Here is a 15,821-nt window from a genome sequence, read left to right on the forward strand (position 1 = left end):
TATTTAAAAGTTCCTATAATCTTTATTATATTCGAGAATTAATCTAATAAAGAATCGAATATTAAACCTGATTTAAATAAATATAAGTACTATAAATATTTTTATAAGAGTTTTAAAAACCTCAAATATTACTAGAATCCATTTAGCTATATTATTATAGAAATTATAATTACTAGATTAAATAAAATTTAAATAAAATTTAAGCCTAATAAAAAATAGATTAGAAAGATCCGGAAAAGGCTTTTAATTAAGTATTAGAAAGATCTGAAATCTTATCTAGAAAAGAAATATAATATGAAAATTATTAGTAAATAAGCTATAGAGAAACTAATATCTGGTATTAGTTCTAAAAAGAAGCCCAAAATATCTAGAATTTAATATTTTAGGAATTTTAATATTATTTTAATAAATCTAATATTTATAATTTAGAGCCTAAGTTAAGAGATCTATATAATACTTAATTTCTTAAAATATTTACTTTTTATAATAGCAGGAATAAAGTAATAAAACGAGGCTTAAAAATTAATAATTTCCTATATCTTGAGAATTTAAAGCTAAAGAGAATAGAAGTAAGATATAGTAGTAAATAAGTAGATATAACTAAGATTACTAAAACGCCGAGTTTTAGAAGCGAGCTTAGTTTGAATTATAGCTTAGAACCTTAGCTAAAACTAATTCCTTTAGCTAAAACTAACTATATAATACTAGCTATTATATTACTTCTCTCTCTAAAAAAGCTTATTTCGAGTACTAGAAAGAATAAAGGGAAAGCTAAAGTAAGTATAATAAAATAATAAAATAAAGGAAAAGGACCCTATTTCTAATTACTAGCTATAAAATTAGCTCTTTATATATAATTAAAAGCCGGATCTAATATTAGCCCTCTTCTAGATTTATTAGAATTACTCTTAGAATTATTATTAATTACGGTAATTATAACCCGTTTACTAGAATTAGAAGTACTTATAGGTAGCCAGAGATAGTTTTTTACCTAGTGGCTATACGAACCATATCTAAAGTACTAGCTAGATTTTTAATAGTTCTGGCAGATAGATACTAGGCTTAATATAAGAATACTAATTATTAGTTTATTAATATCTATAGGATTACTAATAATTCTGGAAGTAGTCTAGTATAGTAGAGCGGCTATTTTTAATAAGAGCTACTAAACCATATATAGGAAATTAATATAAACCCTAGGTAAAATAAGCTATTAGGCTAGATGAGAACAAATTACTAAATTAAGGCTATTATAAAAGCTAGAGATTTTATTAATATCTGGCTAGCCTTAGCTATTTGCTTTATATAAGGTATATTTAAACTTGGTAATATAAGTAAAGAAAGAATTATTACCTTAGTAAAGGGTATAAAGCTTGTTTTTAGCCTCTAATTACTTATTTGAATTATTATATACCCGTAAAAGTTAATTCAGAATTATATTATAATCCTATAATTAAGCTTGCTTTATATAAGAAAGCTATAGCAGAACTATTAATTAGATAAAGAACTTCAGATTAAGGTAAATATAATAAAACTAGATAATAAAATCTCTAATAGCCGGGCTATTAATTCGCAGCTTAGTCCTAATTAATAAGAGCCAGGTATTAAACTTATATATTGATTTAGTAAACTTCTTAGGATCCGGGAGCTTTGATTTCTGATTATTTTTTACTTATAAAGTAGTAATTTCAGAGTATAGGCTATTAAACTCGTATTATACTTGTATTTGAAAGATGTCTATTCTTAAGGAAATATTAGTAAAGTTAGTAAAGAGGTAAAAAAATTAATAAGGTAATAAGCTAGAGGCTCTAATAAATAATAAGAAATAAGCTAGCCAAAATCGAGCTTTTTAATATCTTGCGGGTAGAACTATAGGCAGCGCTATATAATAATAATAATAATAATAATAATAATAATAATAATAAATAAGAGAGCTCTATATAAAAGCGGACTAGTAAATAGAAGTCCTAATAAATAATAATAATAATTACTATCTGAAAAATAAGAGCTTTAGATTATATAATAACAGGAATAAAGTAATAGAATAATACTTAAAGATCTATAATTCTAATATCCTATAGAATTTAAAGCTAAGGAAAGAAGGAGTGAGATGTAATAGTAAATAAGTAGATATAACCAAGATTACTAAAACGCCGAGCTTTGGAAGCGAGCTTGGTTTGAATTATAGCTTAGAACCTTAGCTAAAACTAATTCCTTTGGCTAAAACCAACTATATAATACTAGCCGTTATACTTAAGAAAGCCTAGAAATTTAGTAAATAAGTTCCTAAAACCAGATATAAGAGCCTTATATGCCCATAATTTATAGGGCCTTATAGGGCTCAAAAACTGGAACCTAATTAATTAGTATATAAATTCCCTTAAATTAAAATAGTATTTTAAGAAATCTTTTTATTATAAGTTAGAAAATACATAATTATAATATAAGGGTTATAAAAGTATTTATTAGCTAATTACTTAAATCCCTATCCGCCCACGCCTAAAAAATCGATTTTTAATTATATCTTTATTATAATTACAAATTCTTTAATATATTAACGTCCTATAGTATTTTTAATATCCTAATAACTATATATTTAATTTAATCTTGTAGTACGGCTAGAATTGCCTATTAATATCGATTTTTTATTTTTTTGGTATACGGCCGCACCTTATAATTTTTAGTAAATGCGGCCGCACCCAATAATTTTTAGTAAGCCGGACACATATCAAAAAAATAAAAATTCGATATTAATAGGCAATTCTAGCCGTACCACAAGATTAAATTAAATATATAGTTATTAGGATATTGAAAATACTATGGGACATTAATATATTAAAGGATTTGTAATTATAATAAAGGTGTGATTAAAAATCGATTTTTTAGGCGTGGGCGGATGGGGGTTTGGGCGGTTGGCTAGTGGATACTTCTAATATATTAGCCTATACTTATATTAGAAAATCTAACTTAAGAATTTTAGGGTACTTAGATAGCCTATTAAAAGTCGTTAATACCCCTGCCCCAATCGACACCCCCAATCAACAACGGGGGGGGAGGGGTCCGTTTTAGTCTTTCCCATCCATTGGGTAGTCAACCACGGAGGGCTGGGCGCGTCGCTTTCGTGACGGTGCGCAAACACTCCCCGTCGACGCGTGCTGCATATCCACTCTAAACCTTTTAAGCCCGTCGCTCACCCACGTTGCCGAAGCACAATTACAACAGCTTCTAGGAGTAATACATTATTTTCGCTATGATCAAGCCTGAAGAAAGATTCTTCACCGATAGTGGGAGCTACTTTGGCGCTGCAGAAAATCCCAACACCGAAGCTTTTCTGAACGTCTGGGATTGGGATCAACTGCACATGGTCAAGCTCAAAGGAACCGCCAAGGTCTTCCCACCTGACGAGGGCCACGAGGTACAAATTTTGGCGCAATTTGCCGATTACCTGTCTCCGGAAGTTTGCGCAGTTACTATCGACGATAATGGGCTCATTACAGGAGTCTCCACAGATCCGGACGAGGATGAAACGAGCTTTATCCCACATTTTCCCTTCGCAACTATCCCGCCACTCGCCAATTTTCCTACAATCCAGTGCTCTAAACTTCAAGAGCCCGACCGTTTAGGACCAGGCGTTGATCTCTCATTATACGAAGATAAATCTGGGAATCCTCAAATGGTTGCCTTCAAATTTAATTCCTGGTGGAAGCCTTTGAGAATGCAAATGGCCTGGGATGAACTGCACCTTCTGGGGAGTTTGCCTTCGCATCCTAATCTACTACGACTTGATCGCATTATCCTCGAAGATGTGGAGTCTCGGGTAATTGGATTTACAACCAAGTATATCCCAGGTGGGACTCTCGAAAATCCAAAGGTGCCTTTTCGATTTGAGTGGCTAAAACAACTTACCCAAGTTGTGGATTTTCTTAACCTGGAATTGGGAATCATGCATCAAGACATTACACCCCGAAACCTGCTCGTCGATCCAGCCACGTACAAACTCGTCCTCTTCGACTTTAACTTCGCTGCACGCGGAAAGTATAATTTGATGGACGGTCGGGATGATGCGTCTAGCGTCGTATTCTCACTATACGAGCTTATTACGAGCGATACGCACTTTACGAGTATCCCCCCGTGGGATCGTAATATAGACATGGTGCAGAGCATCTCAGAGTGGCCCTGCAACCGCGAACTGGACTCTGATGTATTAGTATTCCGAAGCTTTTTGAACGAATGGGTAGTCAAACGAAGATCCGACAGAGACATGGAACGATATCTCAATGCACCTAACCAGCTTACATGGCCGGACCTACCAAACCCGCCCGAGTATGATGCCCCCTTCGAATTAGGAAAAACTTTGGATGGAGAGCCTAATTGGGTAACAGGCGTGCGGACGCGACGTGCCGCAATGGAGCTGGGGCAGTATTGCTTTCGCTGGGAGAGGCCACCGCAGAGCAGGTTGTTGAAGAAGGGTGAAAATGCAATGTAGTAGCCGATTTGTAAAGAACAGCTTTCAACCAAAACAATCCAAGAGTAGATTCAGTGTGCTTCGCGTTTCTAAATTCACTTTTTAATTACCAATATAACCTGCACCGAATCTTGATGTCACTAAAGTCAGGTTTCTCTCTAGACGTAAGCCGTCGCTGCTCTAACCTGAACCGACCCTCCTCGCTTTCCTTCCCGCCCAATCCCTCCCTATCCCCCAAACCCCTTAAAACACACAAAGAGGCAAAAAGAAAATGCATCCTAAGATGAAGCTATTAGGAATGCAATACCGAACAACAGTACTGTTACTTCCTGGTGGACGGCAGCACGACGGACGAGACTACGGCATAGGGTGGTAGTCGTGATCCGAATGCGAAGGTATTCCTAAGGGTAGGAAGCGAGAGACGGGCCTGATGTGGTTATACAGTAACTCCATATCGTTTAAATCTCCACCCATATTTCGAATTTGTAATGTAAGTCCATATCTCGTCATTGTTTTGCATACCAGCAAAATTCATCAAAGTAGCACCACCCAAACCAAGATCTTCGGCACTTCCAGCAAGATCACATGAAGTATAGCGGCAATACGAATGCGTGCACGTGGGTTTAGGGTGGGTACTATGCGCATTATACATGAGAACGATTAGCATGATTAGGTTAGGAGATCTGTTGACTTGCAGGCTTTTCTTTTGACTTTGTAGGCAGGCGTACGTTTTAAGGAGTTTCGGTTTCGGGGCTGCTAGTGCTTGTATACCAGATTAGACTTTGTATTTGCTTGGTATTTGGAATATATTAAAAGCATTATAAGTGCACTGTTTTTATATATTTGACATGTGTTTTGTTTACATTATACTAGGAGGTATGGAATTAATGTACCGTTAGGAGGCATAGCAATTTCTTTAGCTCGTGGTTGAAATCTCACTTCGCTTAGAAAGGGGGTGAGCAAATCTCAAAGAATTAACCACTTCTTAAGGATTAGATGAATTTCATTTCAAGCAGTAATTATCAATGTTTTAACTCCATATGTCGTAGGCTATTTTACTGGTCAGTTTGTTGCTCATGGAAGCTCTGTCAGTGTGTCAAATAATTTAATTAATTATAATTATTGGCCGGTAATCAAATCAAATTAAGTCAGAATCGTAGTAATCAAATTATAATTAATTATTTGCTTAATTTAATTAAATATAATTAATTACTGGGTCACGTGTTACTACACGTGACTATAAAGATAATATAAGCGTTATAACGCAAAAGTAAAGCATATTTTACCCTAATTTAGATGTCGCCTTACTATTATAGGCTTAATAGCTAGTATCCCGCCTTTACTCGCTTTATTTATCTTTGTAAATAAGTACTATAGGAAGGGTTTTGATTTCTCTAGTCACGTGGGTGCGGTCATGTGATATCCAGAGCAAATAATTCACATATATATTACCTTGCTTTCCTTCTCTCTTCTTTGGAAATCAATTAACATTTACTCTCTTTATGCTTTAGTCGTATATTATTTAAAGAAAAAGAAGAGAATTTATTACTTATATAACTTTTACATGGGTTTCACGTGATAATTAGAAATAATTAATTATATTTAATTATAATTTTTCTAATAATTTTTTTTTTGAAAGTCGATAATCAAATTATAATTAATTATTTACTTGATTTAATTAAATATAATTAATTACCTTAATTATTATTTTTTTGACACACTGAGCTCTGTCAATGTTTTGCTCGGTGCATTGTGTGCGGGTTAAACCAACGTGTGGATAGGGGAGAGTTCTACCGTATCGTCTGGATTATACCAAGACCCCAACTCGTATCCAAAGTGGAGGGAATCAATCAAAATACCAAGGCAATATAATCCAGACGGTATGGTGTTTGGAGCGAGTATTTACTCTTAGAGAATACAGACACGGGACCCAATATGGCCCTTCGAGGAACCGATGATATCCCCGTCCACCGCCTATAAAGATTTGCATATCCTGAATTAGTTTTTCTCCTTTCCATTTGCACAGTTCTGGCAGCTCTTAGAAACTAGCTGTCCGGTTACACGAATCTTCGAACGCTTTGGGTCTTGACATCCAAATTGGTATTGGGACCTATCCTAACCAGGCCTGAACTCCACCGCTTTTGTGAAAATGGGAAATGCGATATTCGCAGCGCAGGTCCTATTCATACATGGACGTGGGGTGCAGTGGTTCTGGAAACTATAAAATACGGACCGCAAAGTATCATTGCTTCCGGAGTTCCTTCTGAGACAGCGGCTTGCCACGAAGCAACTCATTGCCATCGTCATCCTTGCTCTCTCTCATTATCGTCCCTTCATTCGTCTTCATCACTCTCATCGACAATTCGGGTGCGCCTTGACTGTTTCTGCGGTCGATATCTGCTACCAGTCTCGGGTTCTTCATCCTCAACTGTCCTGCCGCTTACACCTCCAACGTCTGAATCGTCCTCATCAGCAATATCCCTACCTGAACGTGAACTGTCTTCCTTCTCCAATTCCATTTCCGTTTGTTGCAGAGCACGATCATCATCGCTGTCGGCCACGATTTCAGCTGACTTGTATTTGGTCGATTCTTTTTTTGCAAGCCGTCGCTTCTTTGGTGGTGGCTCATCTTTTGTGTCCTCGCTGTCTGCATGGCCCTTCTTCCCAGATCTATTTTTTGGTCTCCTTTCGCCTTTCGTCTTGGGTGGTTTGCCCTTTCTTTTGATTTTGTCGCCAGTCTCGCTATCCGTTGTCATGTCAGCTGCTGCTATGGCACGCTCCTCTTCGACTCGCTGCTCAGCAAGCCTCCTGTCACGGATTGCGATCTCCTCCCTCTCTTTCTTGATCCTTGCCAGCCTCCCACGTTCCTTCTCCAATGCTTCTTGTTGCTCTTCTTCTCGCCGTCTCAATTCAGCTTGACGTCTTTCCATGGCAGCTCGAAGTTGCTCCTTGTTCTTTTCTTCGTACTCTTTTTGGCTAGCAATGGCTCTCTCAAGTTGCTTTCGAAGAGTATTGCGAGCCATATTGGCACGCTGGTCGACATCGTGCTTGGGGTACGGACATTGAGGATGAGCAGCGATTTCGTCTAAAGCTGCAATTGCCCGCTCGAGACCCTTTGCGGCATCTTGGAGTTGCTGCAACGACCGCTGCGTCTCACTAAGAGAGTACATTGTGGTTGCAAGCTGAATCTGGACGAACGCAATATTAAACTTAAGATGGACTTCTTCTGAGGCAGAATTTAAAGCCTATTTAAATGTTAGACCGTTGGGTTTTGAAACAAGACGCAAACATACCTTCTGTGAACATTCAAGCGCCATTTGGTAAGCATTCAAATCGCGATCAGCCTTTCCCTTGTTCAGCCATACTCGACCGAGACAGGCTAGTATGGTAGGATCATTCGATTTGTTCTCTTTCGACAACGCCATTCCACAGCTCTCAATAGCTTTAGAGTACTGCCTCATCTCGCTGTAAATGTGACAAAGATTGACGTAAACATAGGAATCTTTAATGGCATCTCGGACCTTAAGGAAGATGAGCAACGCATTCTGAAAATCTTTCTTATCCTCAATAAGCGCAATAGCAATACCTTGTGCAGCATAGGCGTTTTGGGGATCTAATTGAAGTGTTTTTTCGAAGAATTCAACAGCCTTGCTATACATAGCACTTCTCTTTTGTTTCTCTTGATTTGTGCCCCGTCGCATTTCTCGAGCAGACTGCAAGTAAAGGGTGCCCATGCCGACTAGAGCGTACCGGTCGTGCTTGTCATAATTTTGTAAGGTGTGCTTGTAATGGCGCAGCTCGGGATCTTCGGCAATACTGTTTGGTCTCCGGCTCGAATACACCTTTCCCAGGTACCAGCCGTATAAAGCACGAACTTCGGGATCTGTCGGGTTATCTTCGTACAGCTTTGCAACGGAATCAGGTCCTTTGTCTTGGGGAGATTGACACAGTTTGATGTATGCTAGTCGAGTCCGGGCATCGGTGTAGTTATTGTGATGATTCAGGAGCCGCTCGTAAACCTCAACAGCCTGGTCCGTAAGATCTCTTGCCTCGTAGCTCCGGCCCAGGTTAAAGCTGATTGTTGTAATGAGAGCATCTATGTCGGTGTCAGCGTGGTCATCCTCCCCTACAAGTCTCATGCAAGCGCTCAGTGCTGCCTCAAACATTTCGCCAGCAAGCTCGTAATCATTGGCCTGGAAGTAAAGGCATCCAATGTTGTTCGTCAACTGTGGTGGGATAAAATCGCGAAGGGCATTGCGGAGGGCAGTTTGGGTCTCTGACTTGTCTTTCACGTCGATGTGATCCTCCGATTCCGCGATTCGGTCGATTTCTAGTTGTTCTACCTGGAGAAGGCAATGGAGGGCCTTCTCCGGATATTCTGTCTCGTAAAGCCGGGCTAGATTCAACAATACCGTGGCGTCGGGCAAATGACTGTTCTTAGAATCCTTCCATGCGGCTCGTACGCTTTCCAGAAGTCGAATTGCTCTCTGTGCACTCTTGTCTTCTTTAGGAGCAGTGCACCCATTTGCAAAAGCTTCCTCGGCGAATAATGTACCTAGAAGGGTTGTGGCTTCGCAGTTTCGAGAATGCTGGACCATCTTCTCCAGGCACAGTTTGGCTTCCCCAATGTCATTCTGAAGGATAAGTAATTGGGCTGTGCCGAACTTCGCAGGGAGATAGCCACTTTCGGCGCCCCCACGAGCATCATCTGCGCGTCGATAGCAGTCGCTTGCTCGGTCGAGATTGCCTGCGTAATGCTCTTTCCGCCCAAGTAGATACCAGCCATCACTTGCAATGACATTGAGATCTGTGTATTGAATTGCTTTATTAGATAAAGAATCAACATTTGGGAACGATTTCCTCGACAAAAAGTAGCCGGCGAATGTTGCGCAAGTAAGGGGGAAGTTCGAATCCAGCTTGAAAGACTTCTGTATGTACTCCGTTATGGCTTTCTTGTAGATACGGATGAAATCGGGACTCTCTATGGGAATACTGCTACTGGCGTCGAGGTAATAGAGGCCGATCAAGACAGTGGCAATTTTGGATTTGTGGTTGATTTCGAGACTTCTTTCCCAAGCCACTTTGGCGTCCTCTTTGAACCCTAGTTTCCAGAGACAATAGCCAATGCCAACTCTAGGATCTGGATCAATGAAATCAGGCATCTTTGCGAGAACTTCTTGGTATCCTGCTAGAGCTTCGGAATACTTTCCCAGCGAGAAGAGCACCCTTGACTTTCCCATCACAGCCAACATGTTCTTCCCCGAGAGACCCGAATATCATCTTCGAATGACTCGAGTGCCCTGCGCAGAAGGTCGGCTTTCTCTGAGTCGACGGATGCCCCGCTAGCTGCTCTGGCTTTCGAAGGTGCTTGCAGAGACGCCCTCAACAGGTACAGAACGCCGCGGGCGAGAAACAAGGGTGGAAATGAGGGATTGATTCGTGAAGCATCATTGAGAGTCGAGACAGCCAGTTGTAGATAATATTCCTTGGTTTTCGCCTCCGATACAAGTCCACCTTCAGGCGCAAGGCGAGGGGCCTCTCGGCATTTCCACAGATACATCCAGCATAAAAAGCTCACAATACTCAGCCTCCCTTTGGAGTCGTTGTCTTGTATTGCATTTCCACCGCGGATGAGCGTTTCAATTGCGTAGTCGGTCTTGCTTTGCTTTGCATATGCGAGAGCAACCGACATCCAGTACGTTGGGGCAGCGCGCTCTATCTCTAGCAGGGAACACAGCTCATTCGGATCGGAGAGGTTTTCGAGGTAGATCTCGACCGCTTCGGCATCATCTTCGTCCTTTTGCTCAATGTGCACCGGGATGTCGAGTGTTGAAGGGACGTCGGAGAAGCGCTGGGATGGAGCAACGTCGTTCACGCCGCCCCTGGTTGCACCGTCGATTTGGTCATTAGGGCAATTGGATGACATAACAACGAGATTGCCACCTAGGATGGTATGAAAGGGCAAGAATATGCGGAGAGGAGAGCAGAAGGTAAAACAAGGTGATGCGCGGATTGTCCTCACAATCAATCAGTTTTGGGCGGGGAGCTTGGATCTTGAAAATGCCGACATCAAACTCGACTTCCCGCTTACGAGTTAAATGCAACGCCCAGTCCCGTGCAACGCTCACCCACCAATCTTTGTCCTTCTTATACCACCTACTTCTAAATTGAGTTATTAATCAACCACAAGATCAATCAGCTTAAAATCGAAACCGGAGATAGACTAATAGTTAATAAACAATATCCCAAATCAATTAGCTTTCTTCTAAAAAATTTCCCGTGGTTTTTTCGCACGCCCCGGGAGCTCTGTTTCACGGGCGTTTCTACGATCCCCTCATTAATATTCACATTAATAAAGCGAACTACTCTCATCTTGTTAACTAGCTCCGTTCTAGGTTTCGCAGGAGTCTTTATTCTCGCTGGGAGAGCCTTGGAACCTTTTTTTGACCAGCTTCCTTCTTTTGTGAGCCTGCAACGAGCCCTGCCCCTCGATTCTCGCTTTGAGAAAATAACACGATATTCGCGATCAGCAGAGGACTCTTCATTTGGTTAACACACTAAGCTTTTAGAATTTCCAGAGGACTTTGAAAAATTGTCGCAGCTTTGGTGGGGTAAGGTTAAGCCCAGGAACCTTTCCACAATCCACCGGGGAAGTGGTTTTTAAGTTTGAAATGTTTCATGTAAGAACAATTAATTCTCGTAGAAATGATTGGGTTTTCGACCACCTGTCAATTGCGGGACCGAGTTGGTGTAATTGGAACTTGGAACCATGGATGCTACTGAACTAGTCCCGGCCCGTCACGCCTTTCCGTCATGACCGTAACGAGACCTCGAGTAATTTCCCCAAATCTCGGAAGGTATGACGAATCTATGCGAATAAGAGCCTTCACCTTCTAGAAGTTGAGTTAGGGAACAGATGTGCATCAGGTAGTGATCGCCGAGACTCGAACTTTACTCCTGAATGTCCTCCTGGCCATGCAGATGAGTTTTGCTTTTGTCAAGTGGAGGTACCCTCCGTGACTGAAAGGACGAAGATTCCGCATTCTTGCTGAAGATGACGATGGACTTCAAACTAAAAATAGGCAAGGATTAGACCTGTCAAATGAAAATTTAGGGTTATTATCCCGGCAAGCCTACTCTATCTTTGGTTCAGTCCCACTATCACTACACATAATTAGCCCCCTTTCATTTCGGTCCGGATTCAAGACTAAATAGTAGTAAGTGTCATATTATTCACTTTCTTTAGTGAAGGATCAAGTACATCTTAAAGTGTTTATAGCAGATTCCTACTAGCAAGCCTCGCTTATCGCCTTTTCATAACCCGACTCTTGCGACCCCCCATTCTATTACTCTATTAATAGCACAATTGCATTATACATTACAGATTTTTGTCATATTTTATAATATTCACAGCGCTAAGCACAGCTCCCTCGCATTTCTCTTATACTAGTTAATAATGCTTATACTTATTCTGCTCTATTCTAGTTACGTAAAAGCTCAATTCATTTTTCTAACTTTATTTTATAAGAGTTAAGTATATATCCTTTAAATTTGCTTGTTATTTCTATTAACTTTAATTTACCTAAATCTCAAGTATAATAGCAAATAAGAAAGAGCTATTTATAATACTTAGAATTAGTTTAGAGTTATTATAATATAAAGATTAAAGTATATTATAATATAAAGATTAAAGTATATTATAATATAAAGATTAAAGTATATTATAAAAAACTAAGCAAGAGTTATAATTTTGACTTTGAGTTTAACTCTTTTAAGTAAGCTTTCTTCGATTTTTAAAATAAGAGAGAAATAATATTATATTATTCTTTATATATTAGGCAATATAATATAAGATTAAGAAATAAAAGTAATAGTTTCCTTCTAAAATATATTTCTTATATGAGAAATAAAGCATATTATAAGAATACTTTTTAAGTTATTAAACCTATTTGCTTCAAGTTATATTATAGCTAGGTTATAATATAATTACTTGTAAACTTAATAGCTATTATATAATAGAACCGGTTCTATTTCTATTTACGGCTTGTTTGTTAATACCCTATATACTTTAGAATAATGCAGACTGCTCGATTCTGTGAATCCACAACTATTTGGTTCTCGAGTATTAAAGCTCTCAGACGGCCAATTTAAACTCTCACCATGCCTTTCCCCCTCCTCAAGAAATCAAAATATGAGGGATGCCAAGTTCACTCCTCTACAGCCAACGAGAAATCGACGACAACGGCGAAAGCGACAACAACCGAGAATACTCCATCAATTGCCCCCTTCAAACACCATTTCGAAAAAGCCACCGCATCCTCAACCACGCAATAGGAATGTAAACAGACAACAAGTGTAGATGGTGGTTGCGTCGTTTCTGCGTCGCAAACATTGGACTTTCTCTCCAAGAAGCCAAGACCGTCACGGAGAGGTTTGAACCGAATGGTTATCTGATGAAGATCGGGGAGGGGAAGGAGTTGCTTGGGGAGACTAAGGGGAGGGGCGTTTATGGGTGACTGTTGAGTCGTAAGAATTGGGTAGTCCCAAAGGATTTGGAGATTGCGCATAGGTGGATTAAAACTAAGAAGGAGAACCAAATTGATCGAAGTGACACTTAGTCAGTTGAGGGGAGAAAGTGGGTGTGCGCCAGGGGATCTTGAAGAAGCGATCTGTGAGTGGTTTGGAAAGATTATCACTTGTCTAAGCTCCAATATGAATAAATACTTGCTCTCATACTTACCATCATCGCTTACTTTAACATTTCCTGATATTTGCAGGATTGTTAGTATAGTTCTAAGTTGTGTTCTGGTATCTCGAGGAGGAACTATTATGCGGAGCACGGGACATAAAAGGTGAGAAACGTTGCTTTGGCAACAAGTCCAATTTGGGTTTAGAGGACGTGATCGAGGTTAGAGAATCTGTATGCAATTGTACTCCTTCGTAACGAAAAGGGATAGAGTGGCTTGTAGGGTCTTGCAAACAGCAAGCAAACTTTTGCACTCAGCTAAAGCATAACCAAAAAGAATAATCTTGTCTGGCTGGAACATTGACGCCTGAGTTGGACAAACGATATGTAGTGCCTTGATCGTGAAGAATACAGATAAAAGCATTATAATAGACAACAGCTGTAGCGGGGTAATTAAGTCTTGTGTTTGATAAATATAGTTGCGAGTCACTGGTTTATATTCACAAATCTTTCGGCGAAGGACCACGCTGTCAGAACTAACAACCATAACGTTTGTTGCATGTTTACTTTTTAGCATGTTTTTCTGGCTAAAAATTTAATAGACTAGTCCCTGATAGTGAAGGCCACAGAAGCACGACTTGCAGACAACAGACAACAGACAACAGACAAGATTGCATAACCCTAACCCCGCCTCCTTGGTGCCCAATCAAGTGCAGTCAACAGGTGAACGTTCGTTCCACCTAAGCAGGAACATTTATTGGGCAATAGTCTTTGCACGTATGTGTTTCTTCCCGCACTTTGAGCTTTGCTTGTTTGCAACCAGCAAGCTCGACTTCAAGCTAAACTTAGCCATTGCACTTGCGTTGTTGGTATGTAAGATTACAAATACTCCTTGCTTGAGCTTAGCATCCAGTTGGAGTAGCCTCCGAAGATGCATCATCTCAGTATATACTAATAGCAAGACGACAACAGACAGGATAAAATCCCAAATCTCATCCAATATGCTCCATTTGACTTCCAAGCGGCGAGAATCAAGCTCACCCAGTTCGAGAACCGTACAGAACCAGTGGAGCGACGAGAGCCAATCTGGCTGCATGAATGGCCGGAAGCCGAGCGAGAAGGATGGGCAACCAAGTTAAAAGTAATAAAGGCGCAGTTGAAAGTGGATAGAACCGGGCTCTCAACCGAACAACTCCTATGACTAAAGCACGCGAGGATCAGCAAAGAGCAAATGCGCCACTTCGAGGATAATGCAGTCAGCATTACGGAAGATCAGATGGATGTCAAAGAGGACGGAAAGGCTGGTATCACGTACTGGGCCCATGGTCTTAAGGCTATTTGTCCGGGAGAAAGATATGATGAGCTTGTGGCGATTTTGAAGGGCGGTACTCAGAAACTCCGTCGCAAAGAAGATGGTCATCCTGAACAAATGCCCGGAGCAACCAGCGAGACAATCGAAGGTCGTCACAAGTTCATGGCTGAAATCGAGTTATTCATAGAATTAACTCCTCTTAAACAGATGCTTGGTCAGCTATACCAAATCACGAATCCCCAAACCTTTGAGCGAGCGACGGAGATTGTAAGCCACTGGCGCGAGAGAAGTGGCCACGGTGGCCTTGTGTTCACCCTTGAGAGTTCGCACATCAACTTGTGCTAAACACGGACATCACGGCAGTTCCGGATACCGACACCGGATACTTCGACGAAGTGGAAACTGTCATGCTCGCTTGGGGTGACTATAAGAGAGGCGAAGAAGGGGAACTATACATCCCGGCCCTCAACAAGAAGTACGTCATGTACGGGGATAGTGTCATCTTCGTGCGAACCGGCCTATACCAGCATTTCGTGGAACCGGTGCATGGATCCAGCCAGCGGCACAGCATGGTCAGCGTTGTTACAGCTGACATGGCCGATTTCGACGCGCTCGAGCTTCCCCCAACGCCAGCGGAGGTGGTTGCTTATCAGGAAGTGGCAAAAGACCCCACTGAGATTAAGACATGCAAATTTTGCATGAGAGAATTCAAGAATTTTACTGGACCCAAAGGCCATCCCTCGGCAGCGATCAGGTATAAGGGAGGCGATGAGAAGGACGAGTTTGAAGCAAGAAATGCGATTCTCAAGGAATATAAGTAGAAGACAGGTACGGCGGGTAATAGCCGAAGATGGGAGCGGGCCATCGTGAAGAGAAAGGTGACTGCAATGGGATGAGACGAAGAGGACGTCGACGGCGATGAGGATGCGGAAGAGGATGTAGAGGAGACGCAGGAGACTATTAGTTTAGGGGGACCGAGTGCTGTGCCATCCAACCCCAAGCCCAAGAAACCGAGCGTCAGATCGCTATCAATGTCTAATAAATATGAGCGATTCGGCGTGCAGTTCTTGGACGAGAATGCGAATACATGAGGTAATATCATGGGCTGTTGAGTATAGGTTGGGAAATGGGGGCCGGAGGACATACTAAAACTGGGAGTCAAAATTACAGCAAAATGGTAAATGAATGATATCAAACATGTACCCTCTTTTGAGGTTCTAAGATGTGGATCCTGAGTAGCTATCACAAAATGCAAGATTTATGTCTGTGGTAAGATACAAGCAAAGGCTGAGGAAGGATCAGGCGAGATGAAAGGCTGACAATACCGGTCCCTGCTATGAAAAGGAGAGGCTGACTGA

At 40.7% G+C, this 15,821-nt stretch overlaps 3 protein-coding genes across 3 annotated transcripts; 2 read left to right on the top strand and 1 right to left on the bottom strand.

Moving 5' to 3' along the window:
- Window positions 1-3,187: 3,187 nt before the first annotated feature.
- K444DRAFT_607697 (uncharacterized protein) lies at window positions 3,188-4,549 on the top strand. Its single transcript, XM_024879218.1, has one exon. It carries the CDS (start codon window positions 3,251-3,253, stop codon window positions 4,484-4,486), a length of 1,236 nt encoding a protein of 411 aa, XP_024743169.1. The 5' UTR covers window positions 3,188-3,250; the 3' UTR covers window positions 4,487-4,549.
- Window positions 4,550-6,426: 1,877 nt separating this feature from the next.
- K444DRAFT_659444 (uncharacterized protein) lies at window positions 6,427-10,391 on the bottom strand (the record flags this gene model as incomplete). Its single annotated transcript, XM_024886351.1, has 3 exons — window positions 6,427-7,710; window positions 7,759-9,696; window positions 9,735-10,391. The coding sequence occupies 3 exons, from the start codon at window positions 10,389-10,391 to the stop codon at window positions 6,799-6,801; spliced, it is 3,507 nt and encodes a 1,168-aa protein (XP_024743170.1). The 3' UTR covers window positions 6,427-6,798.
- A 3,991-nt stretch (window positions 10,392-14,382) lies between these two features.
- On the top strand, window positions 14,383-15,284 carry K444DRAFT_624759 (uncharacterized protein; the record flags this gene model as incomplete). The annotated part of the gene is made up of 2 exons (XM_024882446.1): window positions 14,383-14,785; window positions 14,827-15,284. 2 exons carry the CDS (start codon window positions 14,383-14,385, stop codon window positions 15,282-15,284), a joined length of 861 nt encoding a protein of 286 aa, XP_024743171.1.
- Between the last annotated feature and the right edge of the window lie 537 nt (window positions 15,285-15,821).

This window comes from Hyaloscypha bicolor (genome assembly GCF_002865645.1).
Source record: "Hyaloscypha bicolor E unplaced genomic scaffold K444scaffold_15, whole genome shotgun sequence".
NCBI classification, from domain to species: domain Eukaryota; kingdom Fungi; phylum Ascomycota; class Leotiomycetes; order Helotiales; family Hyaloscyphaceae; genus Hyaloscypha; species Hyaloscypha bicolor.

Bases quoted from the DNA above. Each gene is read 5' to 3' on its own strand.
- K444DRAFT_607697 (XM_024879218.1), top strand. From the start codon at position 3,251: ATGATCAAGCCTGAAGAAAGATTCTTCACCGATAGTGGGAGCTACTTT.